The sequence below is a fragment of the Delphinapterus leucas genome, chromosome X, assembly GCF_059928025.1.
Source record: "Delphinapterus leucas isolate spDelLeu-1000000601 "Yukka" chromosome X, BTC_Dleu_Yukka2, whole genome shotgun sequence".
Classification (NCBI taxonomy): Eukaryota; Metazoa; Chordata; class Mammalia; order Artiodactyla; family Monodontidae; genus Delphinapterus; species Delphinapterus leucas.
The window spans coordinates 29,770,339-29,796,054 of NC_143150.1; the positions used below are offsets into that span (position 1 = coordinate 29,770,339).

Sequence of the window (25,716 nt, forward strand, 5' to 3'; positions counted from 1 at the left end):
AAAAAAAAAATTTTCTTAGGAATTCCCTGGTGGTCCAGTGGTTAGGACTCGGCGTTTTTCACTGCCTAGGGCCCGGGTTCAATCCCTGGTTGGGGAACTAAGATCCCACAAGCTGCGCAGGTGGCCAAAAAAAATTTTTTAAATAAAAATTTTGTTCTCTAAGAACATTACTTTTTGTTACTGGTTCCCAGAGACTGAATGGGTTTGTTCTCTGATTTTCATTCAGTAGGCAAGGTAGTTTAAATGCAACAATTTTGTGATATATGAATATTGTGGATTTTCATTGGATTCTCCTGTCTCCTCCACAGAGTAGATACTCAACAAATGCTTGTTGAATAAATGAAAGAAAATATATTAATTTATTTCAGAACTTTATCATATCTTTCATCAAGGTTTTTTCAGGAAAGATCTGCCAAAGAATAGCTTCAGTAGCATGTTCTTTGGGAAAGAGGAGGGAAGAATAAAAGGGCTAAAAGTATTTTTTTTTCAGCCTATTAGAGTTACTGCTTCAAACTGTGTTTTAGTCACCTGAGCCATAAGTCAAATGGAAGGGCTATTGTATTTGAAATATATTTTTTGTTCTCCAAGGAGACTTACCTAGTTTCCCCCCTCCTCACCTGTTGCTCTGATGAGATTTTCCCTCCTTTTTAATTTATTGCACAAATGCAGCAGTTAAAAAAGAAGAAAGAAAAATTACCCACAGTCTTACCCCATCAATTGTCTTTAGTATTCTGTGTTCCCTTCCAGTGCTTGTGTACATAAATACATATTCTGATGTACCTGTAAGTAATCACTCATAATTTTGTCTTTGGTGTTTTAAAACCTTGCAGCCAGGCAAGACAACCTCACAGGAATGGTAGGAATGATCTGGTGTGAGGATGGGAAGAAGACAAGAAATAGTAAGGGTGGCGATTGAACCTTCCCTGTTTCATTGCACCCAATCCTCAAGCCACCCTGGTGCCATCACAGTTGTGATGCTGTGTTGTGTCAGGCAGCACACCCAGTTTCATAGTTTCAGAATGTATTATTTAACAGTGAGGCTTAACTTGCAGTAAATAAAGGGGTCTGTGAGTAGGGAAACTCTTCAGACTGGTTATATTATGAGCTGTAGAACTGTTGCCATTTTTCTGTTCCCTAGTTGTGCCCATGAAAGAGGTGTGTCCAGGCTAGAGACTTAGGCTCAAATGGGGGAACAGGCAGCCAAGGACCAATCTCAGTTTGGTCTGACAGGTGAATTTTAGCAACTGTAAGACTGAGTGATGCAGATAGTGGTGGGGAACCTTCTAGAAAATAGAAGACAACTTACTGGTTACTCTGCTAATGTGATGGAAGTTGCCAACTGGAAAATGAATGAATACAAAGAAAACCAGTGCAGCTGGATTGTGTGCCACAAGTTTATTATTCAATACTATTCTGTGGTTCGATGTACAGTATTGTATTTTTAACACACTCCGATGAGAAATCTATTCCTAAAATATTCTGGAAGATTCTGACACTGTTGAATTGGAAGATATTTGAATTCATTAAAATATATTTGGCCTCAATAATGTCCCTCAGGCATTTTTCTTGAAAGTGAGTCATTCCTGGTCTGCAGAGGAAGAAAAACAAACACAACAGAAGCTTTTAAAATGAAACAAAACATTGAGCCAGGGATTGATTACCTGTTTACTCTGTTACATTTCTAGTGAGCAAAATGCCTTTTGTGGGTGGGGGGCAAAGGTCGTCTCTGTTCCTTAGGCGCATTCAATAAAAGGCTTAATGAGTTTATATGTAAAGATTCTTTAAGAGAGAGCTGTACAAATAAAAGGAATTACTATATGTGAGTTAGTTCCATGTGACTGTGAAGTTTCACATAGAAACAGTAGACATGACCTACCTTGGCCCCACCCTACTCCAGCAACTAATCCTCACATTTATAATCAGTGAAAAACAAGACACTAAAAATAAAAACAATTTTCTAAACAAAGGCAGACTCCTACTTTCAGCCCATCTTAATGGAGTAGGTGGTCCAAAGAAGACAAGTGACCATTACGTAAATCACCTGTGGCTGTGGGCCTGCTGGGCTCCTGGAGTGTGATGAGTTTTCCCACCACCCTTTTAAAGTAAGTCTCTAAATGTTCATTACCTGTGGACCAATGAATGGCTCTCAAAGACGTAAGAGACATCAATGGGTGTATCCTAAGAGAAAAAGACACCTGTCAGCCAAGACCAGTCACAGCAACTCATGATTCTTTCCACTGCTGCAAGTGTCCATAAGTAGACTCCTCAATTTCTAGGATTCATTTTCCCTGTGAGTTGGAGGTCTGTAGGTAGTAGTTCTTTTTCACTCCAAACCTGTGTTCCCCAAAAGATCTTTTTGGCAACAAATACCTTAAGAGTATCCACAAAATTGAAAACAAGTCAAGAGAGGCTGTGCTCTCATTACTAGGAGCATGAGGAAGTCATGTGCCTTCTTTACGTGCTCCAGTTTCACTCAACCAACAGTACCAACTTACCTCGTAAGGATGGCCTAAGAATGAAACCATATAGATGAACATGGTTCAAAAACATTTTAAAAGCAGCATAAAAATCTAGGTTGTAATGCCGTCTCAGTGGTCCCCATCCAGTGTCCCCTCCAAAATTATACTCGGAATTCTGAGCGAGAGCCAGGCTCCCAAGCCCTCTCTCTGTGTGGTCTCTTGTCATGGTCTCATTCACCTCCAGCAGCCTCACTTTCCGATCTTAGAGCTTGCCAGTTAGCAAGACAGCTGATGGCGGGATATATGACCAGGAGAAGTGAGAACTCACAGATTTTACCTCTTTAGATCACTCCAGGTTCCAAACTCTCCAACTAGGTAAGTTTGTACTAGGATAGGATGAATATAGGACACAGTTGGCTCACTGTGGTCATATATAAAGCCTTAGAGTCAGGCAGAGCCTCAAATAACTTTGAAAGGATGAAAGCAGAGGGGAAATAACATTTTTATGTCTGCTGTATTCCAGGCATTATGCTTGGTACCAACCCTGTTCTAAGGACCCTAGCCTTGGATTCATACATGTTATTTGGACTCCTTTCACACCAGCTATCAACATATTTCATATTCACGGTCGACCTGGTGGCTACAAGCAGTCATTCCTTCAAGTATTTATTGAGTGCCTGCTATTTACCAGGCTTTGTTTTACAGCAAGACAGAAATCCCTGCCTTCCTGAAGCTTACATTCTGGTGGGGGAGCAGGGTATAACAAGATAAGAAGTTACATAGAAGATCAGAAGGTGATAAAGTGTTATGGAGGAAAAGCAAAATCATGGGGGTGGGGTAGAAAGTGCAGTGGAGGAGGTGAGCCAGCAGGCTGTGCACGTACCTAGGGGAGAGGGTTCCAGTCAAAGGGAACAGCAAGCGCAGAAGCCCTGAGGAGGGACAATACCTGGCTTATTTAAGGAGTGGCAAGATCAGAGTGGCTGGAGCAGAGTAAGTGAGGGGGAAGGAGTAACGGGAAAGTCGAAATAACAAGGAACCAGATCACACAAGGCCTGTAGGCCCTCATTACTCAAAGTATGGTCTGTGGACCTGCAGCATCAGCACCACCTGGGAGCTTCTTTGTAATGCAGAAGTTTGAGCCCCAGACCTGCTGAATCAGAATCTTCCTTTTAACAAGACCCCTGAGTAATTCACATGCACTTTGAAGTTTGAAAAGCATGTTGGAATGTTCAGAACAGACGCGTGACATAACTTCATTTTTCCAAGGCTCACTCCGGCTGGCTGAAAAGAGACAGGATGTGGGTAAGGGTGGAAGCAGAGAGACTAGTTAGAAGCCTATTGAAATAACCTTGGTGAGAGATGATGGTGTCTTGGCCCAGGGTGGTAGAGGTGGAGTGAGAAGAAACGCTTGGATTCAGGGCCTTTTTTTTTTAAATTGTTTTTTGGCTGCGTTGGGTCTTCATTGCTGTGCGCGGCTTTCTCTAGTTGCAGCGAGCGGGGTCTACTCTTAGTTGCAGTGTGCGGGCTTCTCATGGCGGTAGCTTCTCTTGTTGTGGAGCATGCGCTCTAGGTGCGCGGGCTTCAGTACTTGTGGCACGCGGGCTCAGTAGTTGTGGCTCGCGGGCTCTAGAGCGCAGGCTCAGTAGTTGTGGTGCACGGGCTTAGTTGCTCTGCGGCATGTGGGATCTTCCCAGACCAGGGCTCGAACCCGTGTCCCCTGCATTGGCAGGCAGATTCTTAACCACTGCGCCACCAGGGGAGTCCCGTCAGGGCCTATTTTTGAAGGTAGGACCAACAGGATTTCCTAATGGATGTGAGTGAAAAAGAAGAGTCAAGGATGACGCCCAGGATTTTGGCCATCAGCTGAGATGAGAAAGGCGCAGGTAGGTCGGACTTGGAAAGGCAAATCAGAAGTTCAGTTTTGGATACAATAAGTGAGATGTTTATTAAACATCCAAGTGGCAGAAATCTGGGCTGGAGATAGATAGAAATTTGGGAATCATAAGCTAGAGGTGGCATTTAAAGCCAGGAGACTGGATAAGATCATCAAGGAGGTTAGGCTAGAGAAAAGATCCAAGGCCTGAGTTTTGGGGCATTCCAACATGAAGAGGTTGGTGAGAGGAGGAGAGGCCAGTAGACCAGTAGAGAACGAATGGTCAGTGAGGCAGGAGGAAAACCAGGAGAGAATGTTGTTCTAGAAGCCAAATGGAATATTTCACGGAGGAGGGAGTGATCAGCTATGGCAAGTGCTGCAGATGGGCCAAGCGAGACGAGGACAGAAATATGACTGTTCTGTTTCACAAAGAAGGGGCCCATCAATGGCCTTGACAAGAGAAGTCTCTATTCTCGTCGAAGCCTCACCGAAGGGAACAGGGCAGAAAAGGAAAGCGCTTACCGGAGGTTTGTTTGTGTTGATCTTGATGGTGAAGTAGACACTGGCAGTGGTTCGTGCTATGGGTCTCCGAGCAGTTGGGATGCTCCAGTGTACACAGTAGATGTAGTGGAAGCTGTGAAACACATCTTCCCTCTTTAAAAACTCTGTGTAGTGCACCCAGCGGCCTTGATACTCCCAGTTCTGTTTCATAGGAAAAAATAAAAAGCACACAAAGGAAGAAAAGCAGACTTGTGTTCAAGCTGTCTAGACGAAGGCAGCGCACAGCAGTAGGGGTTACAGCCCTGCTTCTGGATCCATTTCTAACACTTTTGACTGGGATTCAAACTACAGTCAACCCCCGCTTATCTCCACAGGTACGGGAGAGAAAAGGTGGAGCTAAAACGTCAAATAAGTGAATAGTGCAGACATCGCTTGAGATTGGGCTCTGGAGCTCAGGGGCCCACGCGCAGTGTGTGTGTACATACACACCACACACACATACACGCTAACCTCCTTCCAGGCCTTGTCTTGGAAGGCAACTTTGGTTAATTGGAAAATAATTACAAAGTGCTTAGAACACGTGTTCTGCTCACTGTGCTCCAGAAGACCTAAAGGTGTGACTAGAAAGTAAGGGGGCTGATTTCACAAGCTGTTTTGGAAAATCAGACTCAATTCATTGCAGCCCTAGGTGGTAGGTAAAATAAGGTCAGAAAAGGAATAGATCAGGCAAGGGATCATTCAGATCCCTCAGATCCCTTGGAGAAGCTTCCCCCTCCAAAGCACAGATCTTACTAACACCTAGGGTCCGCACAAGGCATGATGTAGCCTTGAGTCTGAGCACCAGGCCTTGAACGCCAGAGGTGTTCAACAAGTTCAACAGAACACCATTGCACTGGCTATTGGGGCACAGAAAGCTTCCTAAAAAAGATCTTGAATTAAGATGCAGGTCCACAGAAGGAAGGAAGTAGGATTGTCTAACAATCCCACTGATGTAGAGAGAGAGTTTGGGAGGAGATGGTAAAAAGACTTTAGGCCTTCCTTTAAAAAAAAAAATGTAGGCTGGCCTTCTGCCTCAGCTAACTTTATTTCAAACTTATACCCAATTGGCTGTTTCAGTTAGCCAGAGAGGAGCACCAGACTCTAGATTCCTTGAGATCAGTTCTGTGTCTTCTTACATAGATCATTTTCCCTTTCATTGAAAGAGTCTGACAGCCAACCCCATGAGGCCCGTTGGAGCATGTCTTTTTTTTCCCAACCTTTCTGCGTTACTTGATATACTTTTTCAGGCCTAATGTTTAATCTGTCACACAATCACAGACTTTGTAGCATTGGAGTGGTCCCTAAAGATCATCTAACAAGGCCCCTCACTTTGCGGATGAGGATCCTGGGGCCTAGAAATAGGAAGGGACAATCCCACACAGCAGCTGGGACCCAGGCTCCCGAGCAGCCAGCTCGGAGGGCTCCCGAGCAGTGCTCTCTCCACCCCATCAGATGTCTCAGTTCTAGGATTTTCTAAAGCAGCCTTAGACGCAGTAAATTCAGCTATCTCCATCAGGCCACTCTCTTCCCATTTTTATCTCTGTGCAGTGAGTGTGTGTCATCCCATGTTTTATCATTTTTACATAACATTGCTTCATATACTCACTTCCAGGAAGCAGTATCTCATTGTGCTACTCTACCATGGATGGCTTAGCCAATTACATATTACTGGACACTCAAAATCAACAGGCACCTGGAAGTATATGCACAAAACTGTTATCGATGATAAGTGACATTTGAGGGAGTAGATCTGGGAACTTTCATTTTCTACTTTGTGTCTTTTTGCTCAGAGTTTTTTTTTTAATAATGATGTCTTATTATAAAAATATTTTAAGTATGGTGATAGGCATGGGGGATTTTCCAGTTTTTCTTATATTAAGAACTTATTTGTATATTCTTGTTGCAAGATTGCATTCCTGAAGAAAATTAGCCAATTATTATGCCCACTGGCAATGTATAAGTGCACCGGTTCCCTCCCCACAAACACACAAGCCTTGTGATACCAGATTTAATCATTCTTTTTTTGGGGGGGGGCCGCACCGCATGGCATGCGGGATCTTAGTTCCCAAGGGATTGAACCCGTGCCCCCTTTCACATTGCAATGCCTTAAAATCTTTTGAATTTGCATTTTTCATTGATAGTAAACTGCATTATTTCTGTCATCAAAAAGTACTTTTCCTATTAAGGTGGAAGAAGTATATCAGACAGACCTATGATCAAAACTTCATTTTGCTGGTTAATCAGAAAGACTTTGGGGCTTCCCTGGTGGTGCAGTGGTTAAGAGTCCGCCTGCCAATGCAGGGGACACGGGTTCGTGCCCCGGTCCGGGAAGATCCCACATGCCGCGGAGCGGCAGGGCCCGTGAGCCATGGCCGCTGAGCCTGCACGTCCGGAGCCTGGGCTCCGCAACGGGAGAGGCCACAACAGTGAGAGGCCCGCGTACCGCAAAAAAAAAAAAAAAAGAAAGAAAGACTTTGAACAAATTGCCCAACCTCTCTGAGCCTCAAGATTCGTCATCTGTAAAATGGGTACACTGAGGTACCTATACACAGGTTTGTTGTGAGGATTAAATGAGATAATGCATGTGAAGTGCTTAGTGGTGCTTGGCACATAGCAGTGCTCACTCAGGAAATGGTAACTCCTAATTTGCTGTCCCCTGGTGTATGGTGGACTCTGGGAAATCTGCAATAGGCTTGAGAAAGTTCTCCATCAGAAATGCCTAGCACTTAGATGATAGACTTCACTTCTAGGGCTTGCTGCATTAGTGGGGCTGGGAACAGGGTGATTTTATGTCAGGAGTTATATAGAGCTTTTACCTTTTCCATCACCTTCTACTTTCTAATTTTCTGTGTCCTCACAACAGCCCTTGACTTAGCTTTTCATCTGTGATAGCTTTTCATCTGTGAAGAATAATGGTATGGAGAGAATAAATCTGTTCATGTATTCAACACATATTTATAGAACATCCTCTACGTACCTGACCTTTCTAAGGCCTGGGGACAGAGCAATGAACAAAAGTCTCTGCCCTCATGGATCATGTGGTCTGGTGATGGAAAAAAGGCAATAGCGTAAATAAAATCTAATATCATAGGTAGAGGTAAGTGCTAATGGAAAAAAAAATAAGAGGAGAGATGGGTGCAATTTTAGATGAGGTGGCCGGGAAATGCCTCAGTGAGCAAAAGGCGTCCTAACAAAGACCTGAAGAGAGGGAAAGTGCGAACCATGAGAGTAGATCTCAGGCAAGAGGGTTCCAGCAGAGGGAACAGCAAGTGCAAAGGCCCTGAGGTGGGAGCATGCCTGGCAGTTGAACAGCAAGGAGGCAAGTATGGCTGGAGTGAGGAAGGTGAATGGGGAGAAGGTGGTGGGTGATGGAGTCTGAGCAGTCAGTTGGGAGGAAGTGGGGATGGAGACTCAGATTATGTCGGGCCCTATAGGCCACTGTCCGGACTGACCTTTGCCTTTTACTCAGAACCAGTAGGATCTGCAGGGGAACATTTTCCTGCTTGTTCTGTGTCCAATTTCAGTCTGATTCACAGACTTTGGGTGCAGCAGGCAGGAACTTTTGCCCCAACCCAAATGGGAGATGTGCTCCAGAGCAGGAAGGCCCAAGAGTAACTAGTACTTTGCACCGTTTCTCTTCACTGTGCTCTTGATACCCCTTGCAATGGCAAGGGCGAGCCGTGCCGCAATCAAGGATGGAGGGTGTGGAGCCAGGAACCCCTGACCTTCTTCCTCCTTCCCACCTGACCAAGCCTTCCTGGGCCTGGGAAAGTGCCCTTAGGGTGGAAGGCTTGGATGGGCTGATCAGAGGAACAGAGACAGCTGGAGACTTCTCCCAGGCTGGGGGAGTTTGCCTCCACCAATTTCAACTGGTTTCTCTTCTAAGGAAATACAGTGAGTGGGGATTTCAGGCCATTCTTCTTCATCCACCCCGCCAGTTATGCAAAGCCACCCAGGGCCTTCTCCCCAGAGCTGCTGGGATAAGCCACACAAATAGGTCAGAGCCAGGACCAGGAGGAAAAAGAAAAGAAATTCATGAGCATGTGCATCTGACTGTACAGTGAATACATTCCAAAGCTAAATCAAAAAGACTCGTGATCTGTGTGCATCCCCTCTGTTAATATGAGAACTCTAAAGCTGGGGCTGGAGAACCCCTGTTTTAGAGGGGCATCTCCCTCCTTAGGCCACTAGGCCCCCATTTAGAGCAGCAGCATGGGGAAATTGCTTAGCTGAGAATATCCGATTTTCCTAGGGAAGTGTACGGTGAGGAAGACACAAACACTGGAAAATACAATTGGCTTTTCACCTTCAAAGACTATCCCATCTTGACTTTGCAAACCAGATGAGGACAGTTTTTATTTATTCAGGTCGCCTGTGATATCATTGCTTAGGCTTCCTAGAAGGACATCCACTTTGCATCAAACAGGAGCCTTTTTTTTTTTTTTTTTGCGGTACATGGGCCTCTCACTGTTGTGGCCTCTCCCGTTGCGGAGCACAGGCTCCGGACGCGCAGGCCCAGCGGCCATGGCTCACGTGCCCAACCGCTCCGTAGCATGAGGGATCTTTCCAGACCGGGGCACGAACCCGTGTCCCCTGCATCGGCAGGCGGACTCTCAACCACTGCGCCACCAGGGAAGCCCAAACAGGAGCCTTTTAATTGTTCTTCGCCTTTGTGTGCTGAGCTGGAGTGGTCAACGGACTTACCGAAATGAAATCCTCAATTTGTTTACGGCCCCTTTCTTCTGTGAATTCACCCTGTGTGATCCAGTCGATATTTTTGATGGGGTTTTCGGCTTCTGCAAACAAGGTATGAGTTTATTAGTTGCCTCCTAGTGTGCTGTTACATAATGAGACCATCCTTTACGCACCCCAACAGGATTACTACCTTCCATGGACTTGATAGCAGCAGTGATGGCATTCTTGGCTAAAGCTAGAGCTAGTTCAGTTACATTTTGAGTGTCTTCTGTATCCATCATCTGGCTTGTAGGGACCTTTATCCACATCTACTTCCTTCTGAAATTTGACATTTTTAGTCACATTCATTTTCTTTTGGCTTGGAAAAAAAACTCAAAAAGTTACTTTTTGCGTGTGTGTGTGTGTGTGTGTGTGTGTGTGCGCGCGCGCACGTGTGTACACTCTCGTCTAAGTACAGACTATCTCTTGAAGAATCATAAGACACAGGAAACGGTGTTGAGGTCCATATTCCCGAAAACCAAGGATTTGCCAATTCTCATAACCATGAAGACTTCAGCAAGACATAGCCGAATGATTCCTAACTTCCTTAGAGTTCTAACAATATTGATTTCTAGTTGAGTCTTTCTTAGAACTTCAACCCCTGCTTTAGGCCACTGAGGGCACGCGACTCTTTAAAAAAGTGTATCAAAATGATTAGAGGCAGTACAGTATAGGAGAGGTTCGTTTTTCAGGTTTTTTTCTCTTGGATTTTCCAGGTATACAATTATCCGCCGGAAACTATCATTTTTTTTATCTCTTTTCCTACAATATATGTGTTAGCTTTGGGTAACACTTACAGAAAAATGGAAGTGAAAGTGGAGATGGTGAGCCTGCTTCTTTTGCGTCGGGCTTCAGTGTGTGTGCTTTCTGGTGTCACACCAGTAAGTATGATGCTGGCTCATGGCTTGAGATTTATTCAGAAAACATTTGTCTGCTCCTATTTTAGTAAGATGTTTATAAGTGATAACTAAAATTTTCCAAATGCTTTTAGCATTTGTTGAGACTGTGGAAATTAGAGTTATCAGGGCTGTGAAGGGTTCATCACAGAGCTAGAAGTCTTTGCACGTTTTCCATCTTTTTCCCTTGAGTCTTGGATTCCTTCTTTCCCTGCTATACTGAAGTCTCCTCACGGAGGAGTAGTCACTCACTTCTAGCGCCAGTCATAAATCCCTTGTAGGCAATCCCTGCATGGTGGGCCCTGCGTGAAAGTGGCTCGCTCACTCCCAGGGGAGCTATTTATTTTTGTAAAAATAGCAACTCCCAATTTGGGGTGTTTAATGGGCCTCGTTCCATTTAGCTCTTAGCACAGCGCTGTGAGATCATGGCTGGAGACCTTCCCTGTGCCCTTCCAGGCCCACTCTCCCCACCTCCCCCGCTCTCTGCCCTGGAACGCTGACCTGCTGGGACTGCAGCAGTGGGCTCTCCCGTGCCCTCTGGCTGAAGGGAGAAGAGTGAGCTCCGGGCATGTATTCACCGGGGTTCTCCGCCTCCAGGGTCACCTGTGGCTGGCTGAGTGGAGGAGGTGTCCATCTGTCCTGGGGCAGCTTGCTCACAACTTGTCAGTCTGGTGAGGGTAACCTTCCTCTCCCCTCAACCCCATGGCCCCACTGTTACCAGCCCCTCCTTTCCCTACCCTCTGCTCACACCTTTGTAAATATTCCCTTTACTTAACACTTCTCCACCTCTCCTATTTTCTATATGCCAACAATTTCCTGCTGGGGCCCTGAGTCATAAAGAGAGGGACTCCTGTTACCATGTGAGATGAGGAAGCCAAGCTCACACCAGACCATCCGGCTCCACAGCCTGTGCTCTTAATCACCCCACTCTCCTCCCTCCAAGGTTCACAAAGAGTCCTGGGGCCCTGATCTCACATTTCCGTCTGCCGTCCAGAATGTGCTCACTCTCTTTCTGCGAGCCTCTTTCAAGAAGGGTCACCCTTTGTTCCCTTTCTGGACATCACGGGTCCCAAGGTGTGGTGAGTGCTGTACAAAGCAACCCCAGTTCCCCTGGCCGTCAGGCCAGAAATGGTGTGAACAGCCTTTAAACATTCTGGAAATAATACTGACTCGTGTTCATTTGGGTTTCATGTCAGCATTTTAAGCTCGTTTGCCTCTGCCTCAGTTCCCTGTTGCTGCAACTGGTGGACAGCGTCATCCTCTGGAGGAAAGTGGAATCTTCTCAGGCTGCCCATCCCAGAGTGAGGAGGACCTGAAGGGTGGCGGTAAGGGTGTCTGGAGGCCCTTAGCTCTAGAGAACTAGCTCTCCCCAGCCCAAGGCCCATGCCAATTTGGCCAAAGCAATTTGCCGTAAACTCTATAGTTAGACAATAGTTTTTTGGTAAATTGGTAAATTCGGTAGGCTTTGGTGAGTTAACCATACAGCAACGTGAGCCTTCAGAAAATGGCCCATTTGGCTACTTGGCCATTCAGCGACTTGGCTTTCAGCAAACTGCTTCTTGACAAATTGACTGGAAGCCAAATCTGTGCCCTTCGACACCTAGCAAATGAGGTAGGGGCCTTGTCTATGCAAGGACCCAGGGTGCCCTGTGCTCCAGTGGCAGAGGGAAAGGGGGGAGCAGGGCTCAGGAAAGTTCAGATGTTACCCTCACACATCTGTGGGCACCAGTCTAAAGCATCCCTCCAACCTGCCTCTCTTAGTTCTTTTTCTCCCCTTCCCTTCCTAATGAGAGGACAGATGGGCAAAATGGGTGTGAAGGGCCAGGGCCAAGTTTGTGGTCTGAGCAATGAATGGGGAGAACAATTGCAGGTCCTTTTTGTGGAACCCTCCCACCCTTAATAACCCTCGATACCTGAGTGACCAGATCCTTGTCTGGAACAGTAGTAGCCCGGGAAGCCTCAGAAAGTCTCTGGGCAGCTTTTCCCCAGGATTCCCAGCCAGAATGTTTACACGTGCTGCCAAGGCAACACCAATTTCAACCAATGGGAAGTAAAGCCCAAATGTCTGACTGCTTATGTTAGTGAGAGAGGGGGACAGTCAGTCACAGCAACAATCTGACCTGCAAAGCAGGACCAAGCTGTCCTGTCTATACCCAGCTTCTCCCCAGCAGATGGGCTCGCAGGGCTGTGCCAGGAGGAATAGTAAACCTGCAGCTGGTATGTACTGGGGGTCCTTATTATGTGCCAGTCACCGTGGGAAGGGCTTATTTACTCCTCACAATAGCCCCATTAGGTAGGTGTCAGTGCTTTCATTACAGCTGAACAGAGGCACAGAGAGTATTAAATAAGTTGCCCCAAACTCAAACCCAGAGCTGTCCAACTTCACTGAGCTTTTACTTATTTATCCCCAAATTCTGAGGTTAGAGTCTCGTGTGCTTGATTTTTTTCAAAGATGTCTTTTATGAATCAAGGGTGAGCTTATATTGTAATGGTTATCAGCACAGACCCAGGAACAATTTACTTAACGTTTCTTAGTTTCTTTGTCTATAAAACGGGGATAACAGTGCCTATGGAATAGGGTTCTTTATGAGGATCAAATCAGATAATTCACGTAAAGACTGAGAACAGTGCTTGGCACATCATAGCCTCTCTCTATAATGGTTAGATATTATTTCTAGTAGTACTATTAATAGTAGTAGTAGTAGTATAAATAGTGTTCTTTTAAATGGTGAAATCAAAAGTCACTGGCCCTGTGTTAGAACCCAGTTTTATTTTATTAATTCTCTTAATCCATGAAAGCCCTAAGCCTCAGAACCCCTGCCCTTAACCACTGTGCTTTATATATGGAGTGGTTGGTTTCTTACCATAAGACAGTTGGTCTCAATCCCAATAAAGAAAGGAAAGTGCTTTGCTAAGTGTCCTCTTTATCCAGGATGAAATGCTGAGCTCACTGCATGGAAGACACACACAGACACAGGACCCACACACAGAGACTGCTGAGATGGTTGTAGTGAGGTAGGGATGGACTGGGGATGGACTGGGGTGGGAGGTACTGCGGCTTAGATGGAGGAACTCAGACTCTTATCACAGACAGGATGTCAAACCCCAGCTCTGCCATGCACTGGCTTTGTGACTTCAGGCGGGTTGTTTCACCTCTCTGAGCTTCACGTGTACAATAGGGATCTTGATAGGCATCACTTCATAAGGCTGATAAGAAGATGAAAGGAAGCGATTCATGCAGAGCGCTCAAAACAAGGACAGGCACACTCTAAGTGCTGTTGACTGGAGAAGAGAAAAGCACAACCTAAAAGTTTTAAGTTCTGTTTTATTCAGGGACCTTACTGAGGACTACAGCCCATGAGACAGCCTCTCAGAGAGCTCCGAGGAACCATTCCGAAGAGGTAAGGGAGGAGCCACGATATATAGGAGTTTTTGCTGAAAAAAAAAATGTTGTCAAACATCAAACGATTATTGCTAATCACAAAAAACATCTCAAGTTCATGACTTTAGTGCTTTTCTCTGTATGTGAATATGCCAGAGTCTGGGCTCACTGAAATCATTCCTTAGATATGCATCTTAACTGTCTATAGCCAGTATCCCGTTTTCTCTTTCTGAATTCCCCTCAGGGCGCGCCGTGTTGGGCTGGGGGTGCAGCTGCAGTGGCCCCTGGCCTGATGGCGGGCAACATTGTTTGTTTACTAGAACGGCAGGCGACTTTCTTTGTCCACAGTGCCCAATAACCATTAGGTACCACAATCATGACGATGAAGAGACAAACCATAACGGGGAGAATCAAAAAGTACAGCAGGGGCTTCCCTGGTGGCGCAGTGGTTGAGAGTCCGCCAGCCGATGCAGGGGACACGGGTTCGTGCCCCGGTCCGCGAGGATCCCACATGCCGCGGAGCGGCAGGGCCCGTGAGCCATGGCCGCTGAGCCTGCGCGTCCGGAGCCTGTGCTCCGCAACGGGAGAGGCCACAACAGTGAGAGGCCCGCGTACCGCAAAAAAAAAAAAAAAGTACAGCAGTCAGAAAGAGCCGGTCACTTCCCCAAAGCTAGGAGAATGTGCCTAGGATAACAGGGGCGGGTGTGTCTTGAGCTCTCACTGTTTAGGCTTGATGCCCAACAGCCAAAGCAGGAGGAGGACTCGTGTGGACACTGCCCTTGGTGAGCCCACAGGCTCCTGATCTACGAAAACGACTGATGATAAGGACTGGTGTCAGTTCTGTTTGCTGATCTGACTCCCACAAGGTCCATCAGACCAACTGCCATGAACCTTCTAGTGCCATAGCAGGCCCTGGTCCACACCCTGCCCTCCTCCTGGGTTCCCTGGGGGAAAGAGGGGAAACTGGAAACACTAGGCCCTACGTAGATGCGTTCCAAAACAGCAGAGCTCCAGCCTCCTGCATGCCAAGCTTTTGTGGGCAGGGGCAGCAAGACCTCTCCTAAGAAGCCCTGGGGCCATTGGTGCGAGGCCCAGGGTGAGGACCTGGCCTGGAAGGGCGGGCAGTGGGATTCTTAATTGCCCGGAGGAGAGAGACTTGCAGGCCAGCGATGAGAAACTCCTAGAAGACAAAGTGTTTGCGTGGGGGAGCCAGGAGAGATTTCCCAGACGATTAGAAAGGCTCCTCTTTGAAGCAGGAGCTGCAAGTGGGTGGGCCAGAACTTGACCTCCTACCCCCAGCCAGGCCGCTCACTGAAGCGACAAATTCTGGCCTCCAGGCTGTCCAGGTTGAGAGGGCTTTTGAACTCTCAGGCAGCACTGAGGACAGGTTCTTCCAAAGCATGCCCTCCTCCGGTGCCTCCTTCCCGGCGCAGCTGAGTGTGGAGAAGTGGCACAGAGCCCGGAGAGGCGCAGGTGGGGCACGAGGACGGGAGCAGGAAATAAGCCTTGGCAGCCGCTCTCCAACACACACGGCGCCTGGTCCAGCCTGGCTCCTGCAAGAAGGTGGAGCCTGCGTGCAAAGATGTGCCCCACGGACCCAGACCCGCCACGAAGCCCTTCCAGACCCTGACGGCAGCCCGGTGAGTGCGCGGAGCATGCCCGGTCTGCTTCAGGGAGACCATCGACACACGGGGTCAGACGGGGTCAGACGTGTGAGCCCGCCTCCCGGGCTTCCTTCCTTCTGCCAGGGGAGGGAGAGGGCAGGGGCCTCACTTGCCCCCCCCACATATGGGAAGTGGGGCGAATTTGTACCCAGGATGCGGTGCTCACTAGAGCGAGGAGTTGCTTCCGTCGCTGTCAGCTCCTTCCTGAATTGAGGGCAGTTGGGGGGTGCTGGCAGGGGCGATTGACATCAGCGCACGAGGAAGGACGCCACACCTTGGGCCTTGGATTCTATTCTTTCCCACCTGTAGCCCTTCAGTCATGTCAGTTCCCTCCCAGTTCCTGCCCTCGCCTCCTCTTGTACCCTCATGCTCACCCCGTCACCCCCTTCCCTTATTTATCTTCTTACTCTCCCACCCCGCCTTTCCTCCTCCCTGCCTATGTCCAGCAGGGCTGTCAGTTCTCAGCGATGAAGCTCGGGCTAAATGCTGACGTTCTCCTGTCAGGTGAGCCCAGTCAGCCAGCACATATCTTCTAAGTACTGCAAAGTGGACAGGTGGCAGGCAAAGTGGACAGGTGAAGTGAAGCTGAGTGAGACAAGGTTCCCACCCTCAGTGCACTTACAATGTAGTTGGGAAGATAAGGTGTGCTCACGTGAAAAGAGAACCAGTGAGTCAAATGTAGCAAGGTATCTCGGGTTGGGGCAGGTTCTAAGTGTGTGGCAGAGTGACCTCACTTCCAGTCTAAAAGGCCACCAGACTGTCCCGGGAAGGGAGAGGAGGTGGTAGGAGCCCAGGGCCTTTCCTAAACTGAGGCCCATTCTCCATCCATAAAGGCCACACAGCCTGAGTACTGTACTGTACCAGTCAGTCCCAGGTTGGGTGGATCCCTGACAGTCATGATGTCAATGAAGACCACTCAGAACGTTCCAGCTTGAGCATATGCAGGTCTGCCATAGGGCGAGTGCCTCACTGAACAGTGCCATGCTCAGAACATAAGTACTGTGGCAGAGCTGTTCCCGGATGGCTGGACTTTCGATGGTGATGCCTTGATGTTCTGTTCCAAGGTCATAACCACACTGGGCTACCCCCAACAGACACTGGATGAAAACTCCAGAGTTGCCCTAGAGACCTGACCCACCTTGCCCCAAAGACCAGGCTCTTAGAGATGAGAGACCGGAGTGGGCTTCTGGGGGCCTGTGCTGTTTTCTGGCCTGTAGAAACAAAGGGTATTAAACCTAGAAAGAAAAAAATCTGTCTGCTAAGTGAAAGAGACCCTCTCCAGCCGTGCGGTAGGTGGCACGCACGGGGACAGGCAGGTATACCAAAGAAACTCCTAAACACACGGGAAAGATTCTTGTTTTCTTGGGGGCAGTGATGCTCAGTGTTTCCATTGTCTTCCCTTTTTTCCTATTGCCTTTGGTATTACAGTCCTTTAGGGTCATAACTGAAATTGCATACTTGTTCGTCAATTTTATTACCTGACTACGCTCTAGCCCATATATCATAATTGGTTTCTCCATGTTTTCTGGAACTTAGGAAGACGCCTGCCAAGAAACAGAACAGATGAAACAAAGTGTGTTCAAACTAGTAAAGCACCAGTTACATGGGTTTACACAAGTAAGATCTGCTAGGCCATTTTCTCAGTAATGCCCTGAAAAGAACAATTAGGTCTTTAGTCGTCAATCAAGATTTGTGGAAATCCCAAAAGCAGTGACTTGGCTCTGCAATGCTAAAGAGACTTTGGGGGTGGGAGAGGTATATTATGCCCAACAGCATCAGACACAGAGGGTACACAAATAGGCCAAAGAAACCTTTAACAATTAAAGATTATGCAAACATAGCATTGGATTTATTCCTTACAGAAATTTCCTCATCTTTTATCAACAGTGCCCCATATGTGAAGGTCATAAGAACATTCTGAACCCCTCAGGGTCTAGCTCAGGCTCTACTCCAGCTTCATCTGGGAAGCAAAGGAAGAGCACATCCCAAAAGAATATTCCCGAGTATGCAAACCTCAGAGATGAAATATTGGGTCAGGGGTGTGTGGATGAGGTGGGGTGGAGGAAGGCAGCATTACACAAGCACACGGGGACCCAAACCAAGAAGCTGAACGCCAGTGTCTTTAGATACGTAAAATCTGCATCGACATACTTGGGAAAGAAAAACCTCGATAACCGTTCTGTGTGTCTTATGTGTCACAAAAGTGTAGTAGAATCATTTGAGTTCTCAGGTCACAAAAGTATCAGGGTGATATGAAATCTTGAAAACCAAGTGGTGTTTAACTCTCTACCCTCCTCCCATCCAAAGGCTCCCTGTTGAGGACGGCCAGCTTCAGTCCCATCCGGTCACCACTTTCTCCTAGAACAGAGCAGGCCGCGTCTGCCGAGAGGGGTAACCGGGCACTCGGTCCTCACGGTGGCAAGAAACTGCATTTTCCTCTCTGCTCTCAGAACACACCTTTAGAGCAATGCGTGTCCTTATGGAGGTTAGTGTGGTCTGTTGTCTTTGTTGCGGTGTCCTGCGAATCCCTAGGTGTGACCACTCATTCTAAGAGAGGACCCAAGACTGCTGCCGCCACCTACACTTGGTTCCGCAGAGGGCCTGCGGGTCCTCCTACCACGTTCAGGTAAGTGCCTTTGGGCGACCTGGGAGTGGACTGGACAGCTGTTCCAGGGGTGCTTGCAGCACCAGCAGTGATCCCCTCTACAGGCACAGGGCTGCCCAGTTACAAACTACTCCACATACATGATGTCCTGACTATCTCAGATACCCAGGGACGTGTGCAGAGTGCGTATTATCTTCCCTTGGAAAATAGGAGGAGACCTGAGCCTCAGAGCAGTGAAGTGACTTGCGTGAGGTCACACAGCTGAAGGCGGCGAGCCTCCTGATGTGCTGATTCCCCCAAAGTTCCGAGTCTCCACAGCCCTTCAGAAAAGAAACGGTTTGTTCTTTGTCTTCTCAACTTGAAGCACGTCACTCGCAGTGAGTTGGGATACATCCATGGGAAAACAAATGCCTCCAGGGATGGGATAAAGTTCAGGTTTACAAATGAGCCGAGAGAGAATCTGGGATCTGAACTCTAACGAACAAAGAACGAGGAACGAGAGGAAAAGGGGAATTACTCCCATAGACTCCTGACCTGAATAAGTAGGAATTTAAAAAAAAAAAAAAAAAAACAGCAACATTTCAGGACTTCCCTGGCGGTCCAGTGGTTAAGACTCCGAGCTTCCACTGCACGGGGCACGGGTTTGATCCCTGGTCGGGGAACTAAGATCCCGCAAGCCGTGCCAAAAAAAAATAACACTTCCTGGCGTGTTGCTTGATGGAGACCCTGCTGCTTTCAGAGTTTCTCGATCTCAGCAGTGTTGACGTCGGGCTCCCTAAAACTGTCCTGGGAGGGGCTGGCCCCTGCACTGTAGGCTCTACCCACTAGATGTCAGTAGCACCTCACCCGACTCCCCACGTGACGGTGAAAACGTCTCCAAACTTGGCAAAAGTGAAGCACGTCTTTAAGTGCGTGCTCTGCAGAGCAGCCCGGCAGATGGATGCACGTCCTCACCTCACTCTCCTGCTTGCCGCCCCCAGAGGCTTCCAGCTGCCCTGGACAAAGTCTGACACCCAAGGGAGACGGGCCAGGCCCTTGGTGTTCTGGGCCCTGCCAGCCTCTCTGCTCCCTCTTCCCTCTCCTTCCTGCCTCACTCTTTGCTCTAGTTCTGCACAATACTTGCGGCTCTTTCCCACACAGCCACGCTAGTTTGTGTCCTCACACTCGCGCTGCTTTCTCGCCTCAGTTGCTTATCTCGTAAATGCTCCCCAACCTTGAAGACTTCGCTTGGTGTTGGCATCACCTGGAACTTACCTGAAGCCCTCTCCCTTCCCTCCATCTGAAGGTTGGGTCAGATCCCAGCTGTGTGCTCCCACAGCACCTTCTGCAGACCCCTGTCATAGCACTCACCACCCCATCCTGTAACTGCCTTGCAGTCCTCCAGACTGAGCTCCAGAAGGGCGAGCCTGTCTTATTCAAATCTGGGGCACAGTACCTGGCATGTGGCATTCACTCAGCAGTGTTTATTGAAGTGAGCCACAAAGAACAGTTAAAAGTACACTAGGTTGGGAGTCTAGACACCAAGATTCTAGTCCCTGGTCTGCTACTAGCTAGCCAGGTGATGGCTTCCCATCGCTGAACCTTTGTTTCCTCATCTGAGGAATCAGAATTTGGACTAGATGTCTAAGGGTCCTTATAAGTTGGAATTGCTGATTCTAGAGCGTTGTCTTTTTTTTTCATAAATATTTCACTTAAAAGTGTTTCCCAAAGGGCAGGGCCATCCTCTTCCAACCCCCTTCTGAATGTGTATGGCTTCCTCCAAACTTTTTCAAACTCTTTTCCTACTGACCATTTCATTTGACCCTAGAAATAATGATGGCAGCCTGACAGATATAATTTCAAACAAGAACCATTCTTCCAAACAAGTGACATAAAGGTAAACTGTGTATCAAATGTTACCATCACAGAAGACAGAAGAACACGTGTTTGTATTTCTACATGCATAGAGACCCTTTGGGGTAGTGTGACAGTGGGGCAGGTGCTGGGCAGGGGACTGGAACAAGTCTTTTCACTGAATACCTTATATTGTTGGATTTTTGAGCTATGTGAATACAGTATCTGTTTTAAAAGTTAAAGAATAAAGCCATATGTATAAAATTAGCTACAAGGATATATTGTACAGGACAGGGAATATAGCCAATATCTTATAATAACTATAAATGGAGTGTAACCTTTAAAAATTGTGACTTTGTTGTATACCTGAAACTTATATAATACTGTACATCAACTATACTTCAATAAACATAAATAAAAAATAAAACCAAATGAATGGCATCGTTTACCAAGCATCCTTTCAACTGGCCTTAAAAGCAGGTGACCAATGGACCCGAGGTCAGTAGCCAGACCACATCTGTCATAGCTGCTGTAAGAAAACCCTTCTGGCTAACTGCACTTTCAAAAAATCAAGAGAAATGCAGGCTACAATGCACCACTATAGTCTTCTAGCTTCAAAGTGTGCATTTTAATCTGGTTTACTCCCTGGCAGTGGAGTATAAAAATAAGGCTAAATTTCATAGCAAGTGCCACAAAAAAGGGAGTGAAGAATTCGGACGCTAACGCTAAACCTGACCAACTGATTTTCTGTCACTTTGTAGCCCCTCGCCGTACAGCCCTGACATTCATCTAAGGATGAATCCTCTAGTGGATGAGCCCTGCCTAGAGGTACAGTGGACAGAGAACAGACCTAAAAATCAATAGATTTAGTGACAAATTTAGTAATGTTGTCAGTAAGTCTCCTGTATTCCTATCTGTACTACCTGCCCCCTCTCTTCCTTTCCAGAGATAGTTCTCATAACAGTCAGCAAAATGAGCCCTGTGTAGCACTAAATAAAGACTAGAGGTTGTATTAAATTTGTAACCATGACCACAGCTTTCCTTAAACAGTTTCATCATCACAGGGTGGCACAATATACAGTATTCCTCTAAGTGGGACTGCCGCCTCCTTCCTCTGTAAGCCCTGTCCTGTAAGATGAGGTCAATGGAAACTATACAGTGCAGGTGTGTTTAAGGTCACCAGCAGATCAAATGTTAAACTAAATAAAAGATGGGGATGACAAATAACTTAGTTTTCTCACCCAGAGGTCCTGTGGTCACCTGGGGTGTTGATCTGTACACATGGAGTATCACCATCTTCACAGTAGTTACACCCTTTCAGATCTTCATATTATCTGAACATGCAATTCTTTATTTCAAATGGTCGGTACACTCATTTTAATAAACATAATCACTGTTGTTTCTGCTCTACACAGCAATCTAAAATAAAAATCAACACTTAAGTGAATACTATGTGCTGGATACAGAGTGCATGAAAGTTGAAGGTGCGGTCTGGAATTTTAAGCACATAGGATTCACCCAGAAAAGGAACCTGAAAAAGAACAAAGTACTACTTTTTCTGTATTCTCCTAGCAATCTCTGAAGAAACAATGGTTTTCAGTAATATTACAATAGCAGGAACTACCATTTGTGACACATTAGGCACCAGGCACAGTGATCGGCACTTGGTGTACATTATGTCTCTAATTTTACAAGCCTCAGTTGCCTTTAGTTTTTTTAAAGTGATAAAGCTACATTGGGTAGACTGCTTGATCTTGTGTAGTACCATTCTAAAAAGTAAAGAAAACCTCTGATTTTACTTTTTTGTTTTATTTTTATTACACACTACAAAATACACTGCATGCTACACAATACACTGCATAACCTTCTAGCAGGGGTAGACAAGCATAACTGAGTTATTTTTCATCAATCAGAAAAATGCTTCCTTAATCAATGTTCTCCAAACCCTGAAAAACAGTTTAAAAAGGAAGATGTGAGAATTCTGTTCCTGTCAAAGATGTACATGTACTATAACCAACAATGATTCCTATAACCTATAATGACTCCTAATTTTCATTTTCTGACAGTAGCAAACATACCACTTTATATGAAAAGACAACCCCCCCCTTCCACTTGCAATCAAGACTAAAGTAAAGCAACTATTTACCACCTGGATCCTTCTACAAAGCACCCTCAGCGTCAGAGGACAGTAAGGTAAATCCATTTTATAAAATAACAGCCAACATCAGGAAAGATATTATTAGCCCCATTCTACTTTTTTACAGGTGAAAAAAATGGAGGCTCAGAAAGGTTTAAAGTCCCTTGTTTAAGTCAGTAAGGAAGCAGTAGAGCCAGAATTCAAGTTCAGGGACTCCCAACTCCAGAACTCTTGCCCTGTGAGCATGACACTATTCAGAAGACCACCCTATCTTACTCAGTTCACAACCAAATAGTTCAGAAACAACAAAGTAAAAGAGTAATCAGTGATGACATTTCTTCCAGGTGTTAAAATAACACATTCCACGTATTCTGTTTCAATTGAAGGAAGAATCACCTTGAGAGAAATTAAAATTGCATAGTCCTAGGAGCCACCTTGTAAAAATCCTAATTCATTTGGTCCAGTCAGGGTCCTAGGAATCTGTATTTCATCTCACATGCCAGGTGATCCTGATGGCATACTTTTTTTTTTCTTTTTTTTTTTGGCTGTGCGGCTTGCAGGATCTGAGTTCCCTAACCAGGGATCGAACCCGTGCCCCGTGTCCCTGCCCCTTGCAGTGGAAGCTCAGAGTCCTAACCACTGGCCAGCCAAGGAATTCCTCCCCCACTCCCCCTTTTTTTGGTTATTCTTGAACCATACTTTGAGAAATACCACTCTAGATGAGCAGATATCTATCATCATGTTCATCAGATGAGATTCTCAAATAGCACTATACTGAGAGGCAGATCACATAGGTTGAGTCCTTATACTATAATTTAATCACTCTGACCTTCTGTTTTCTCATCTATAAAATGGAATTAATATTTACCTAGATTTGCTGTGAAGGGTAAATCAGCAAGGAGAAAGTATAAAATAGTAAAATTTTTACAAGAATAATGAGGATGAACTCCTACAATATATAAGAACATACTATTAAGTTGAACCATATGAAAATGCTACTGCTTGGCCATTTTTCTTTGTTTGTTTTGTTTGTTTGTTTGTTTGCGGTACGCGGGCCTCTCACCCCTGTGGCCCCTCCCATTGCAGAGCACGGGCTCCAACGCGCAGGCCCAGCGGCCACGGCCCACGGGCCCAGCTGCTCCGCGGCACGTGGGATCCTCCCCGACCGGGGCACGAACCCGCGACCCCGCATCGGCAGGCGGACTCCCAACCACTGTGCCACCAGGGAAGCCCTGCTTGGCCATTTCTGACCCACAAAAACAGCAGTTTCATATGATTCAATCAAATAAAAAATTATAGTAATTCTTTAATGTACTGGTGCAGGAACTGGCAAACCAATGGAGTATAGAAGAGTGCATTCATGAAACAGACCCATGTGTATATGGAAGTTTAGTTTACTAGAGTGGTATTTCAAATAAAAAATGGACTTTTCCATATGTAGATAACTGTGACAACTGGCTGTTTCTTGGAGAAAACTAAAGTTAAATCCTTGCTTCACATTATACCCCAAAATGACCTGTAGACAGGTCAGAGCACTAAATGTAAAAAAGACTTTAATGGTATTTGGAGAAACTGTAGAAATATATTTTTAGAATCTTGGGTACAAAAGTCATTTGTAAACAAGATATAAAACCCAAAATCCAGAACGATAAAAATATGATAAACTGAACATCAAGATTAAAAACTATCTGATCAGCTCGGTGCTTTGTGACCACCTAGAGGGGTGGGATAGGGAGGGTGGGAGGGAGGGAGACGCAAGAGGGAAGAGACATGGGAACATATGTATATGTATAACTGATTCACTTTGTTATAAAGCAGAAACTAACACACCATTGTAAAGCAATTATACTCCAATAAAGACGTTAAAAAAAAAAAAAACTATCTGATGAAAGCCACCATAAAGTAAAAAAGACAGCAGACTGAGAAAAATATTTGCCACATATAAAAGAGACAAAAGATTAATATCTGTAATATATATATAAGAAGCCCTATAAATCAAAAAGAAAAAGACAACAGAACAAGAAAGGATATAGGCAGATGATCCACATAATAAGAAATGCAAAGGATCATTAAATATGTAAAAGACAGTGCTATTTTAGCTTGCATTTCCCAGTCTGCTGTAAGACCTTTGGCAAAACATTAACCAGAATGCACCTCAACCCTGACAGATGGGCTAGCGTCAGAGCCATCTTACCTTTGACACATAGTAACGATTAACTCCAGAGATGCGCCTATCTCTTTCCATCAACTTCCACTGATATGAATAATGGGCAACCCTTTTTTCCTACAATTAAAAGAAATTGTTATTGTAGTTTATAAAGATGAGTGACCCAATAGAGGGATATTTATAAGTGACATTCCAGAAAAATGGAATCACTGATATAAAAACCAAATTAACAATATAAGACCAGAATCCTAAATAAAATCGGACCACTAAACTTTAGAGCTAAGATGGTAACCATGAGTTCTTACACTTTCTATTTTAACCAGCATCATTTTTTTTCTTTCCTCCTTTCTTTTTTTTTTTAAAGTCATGACTACTTGTTCCCTTTGGGGACCCTAGTGAGAAGAAACGACAGTGGTAGATCACAAGTGAAAGACAATCACAAAACCAGAAAGTAAGTACATTTATACTCTGAGATAATGTGAAGGACTAATTAGAGAGGAAAATCACAAATCCTAATGTGAAAAACAGGAGCATGACCTAAGTTCCTAAAGGCTTGCAAGAGAAAGTGGGAGGATAAAAAAATGTCAAGGTAAAAGAAACCTAATTAAGGGGAATTTCCTGGCGGTCCAGTGGTTCGGACTGGGCACTTTCACTGCCCGAGCGGGGTTCAACCCCTGGTCGGGGAACTGAGATCCCGAAAGCCGCGCGGCGCAGCCAAAAACAAAACGAAGGCTAGAAAAAAGTGAAAAACATGAAGATACCAAGATATGGATGCGAGAAATTAAAATCAAAATCCAGCAAGAAAGGAGACCAGAGGTCAGAGGGAGTGGGGCCAACACTAATCGACGCCTCTCTCCTCTGCCTAGCAGTTTGGACCTACCTCTTTGATTTCCTGTCTTTCCAGCCCCCAAAACTCTACTCCGCCCTCCTGCCCACGCTTCACCTAGCAGCCAGCTGTTTCTTGCTAAAGTAGAATACGGTTCCCGTCGGCTTCGTTCCGCAAGCCTCTGCTTTTAGGCAATAAAAAGAAAAAGGGCCGATCTCGGTATTCCCCATCTCGGAGAGAGGCTCCGGGTCCTAATGGGTTCCCGACCCCACCGCCCATTTCGTAACGCCAGCCGGTGGAGTCAGCCGCCGGGCCGGTGAAGCCGCCTTACCTTGCTCCCGTTAGTGAACCTGTGGATGCGTGCAGTGGCCATTCCCGGGATGAATAAGCACACGGCCATGACGGCGATCCCGGGGAGAATCTCGAACCACATCGCGACACCGTTACCAAGGCCAAACACTTCCTTCCAAGCTCCTTAAAGGTGACCCGGCTTCAAACCCTTTCCCGTAACTTCCGCGGCAGCGAACGAGCGGGGCGGAGTCATGTACGCGGAGGAAGCTACGGAGCGCGGCAGGGCCCAAGAGTGGCGCGCGCCTGCGC

At 46.2% G+C, this 25,716-nt stretch overlaps 2 protein-coding genes and 1 pseudogene across 4 annotated transcripts; all 3 read right to left on the reverse strand.

Annotated features, from left to right (window-relative positions):
• Positions 1-703: 703 nt before the first annotated feature.
• AKAP14 (A-kinase anchoring protein 14) lies at positions 704-12,263 on the reverse strand. The gene is given in 6 exon segments (XM_022562962.3): positions 704-1,588; positions 2,126-2,178; positions 4,855-5,034; positions 9,577-9,668; positions 9,758-9,860; positions 9,862-12,263. Coding segments are annotated over 6 exon segments (672 nt in total). The 5' UTR covers positions 9,916-12,263; the 3' UTR covers positions 704-1,398.
• A 1,546-nt stretch (positions 12,264-13,809) lies between these two features.
• On the reverse strand, positions 13,810-25,675 carry NDUFA1 (NADH:ubiquinone oxidoreductase subunit A1). 3 transcript variants are annotated; one of them, XM_089904132.1, is made up of 3 exons: positions 25,448-25,671; positions 24,318-24,407; positions 13,810-13,937 (listed from the first exon to the last, which is right to left on the reverse strand). In XM_089904132.1, exons 1-3 carry the CDS (start codon positions 25,547-25,549, stop codon positions 13,851-13,853), a joined length of 279 nt encoding a protein of 92 aa, XP_089760258.1. In that variant the 5' UTR covers positions 25,550-25,671; the 3' UTR covers positions 13,810-13,850. The 3 variants fall into 3 exon arrangements, with proteins under 3 accessions (XP_089760258.1, XP_022418672.1, XP_022418674.1); XM_022562964.2 differs by lacking the exon at positions 13,810-13,937 and adding an exon at positions 17,361-18,627 and having other exon boundaries at positions 25,448-25,675; XM_022562966.3 differs by lacking the exon at positions 13,810-13,937 and adding an exon at positions 21,780-21,932 and having other exon boundaries at positions 25,448-25,661.
• On the reverse strand, positions 14,857-16,446 carry LOC149744194 (uncharacterized; annotated as a pseudogene).
• Positions 25,676-25,716: the final 41 nt, after the last annotated feature.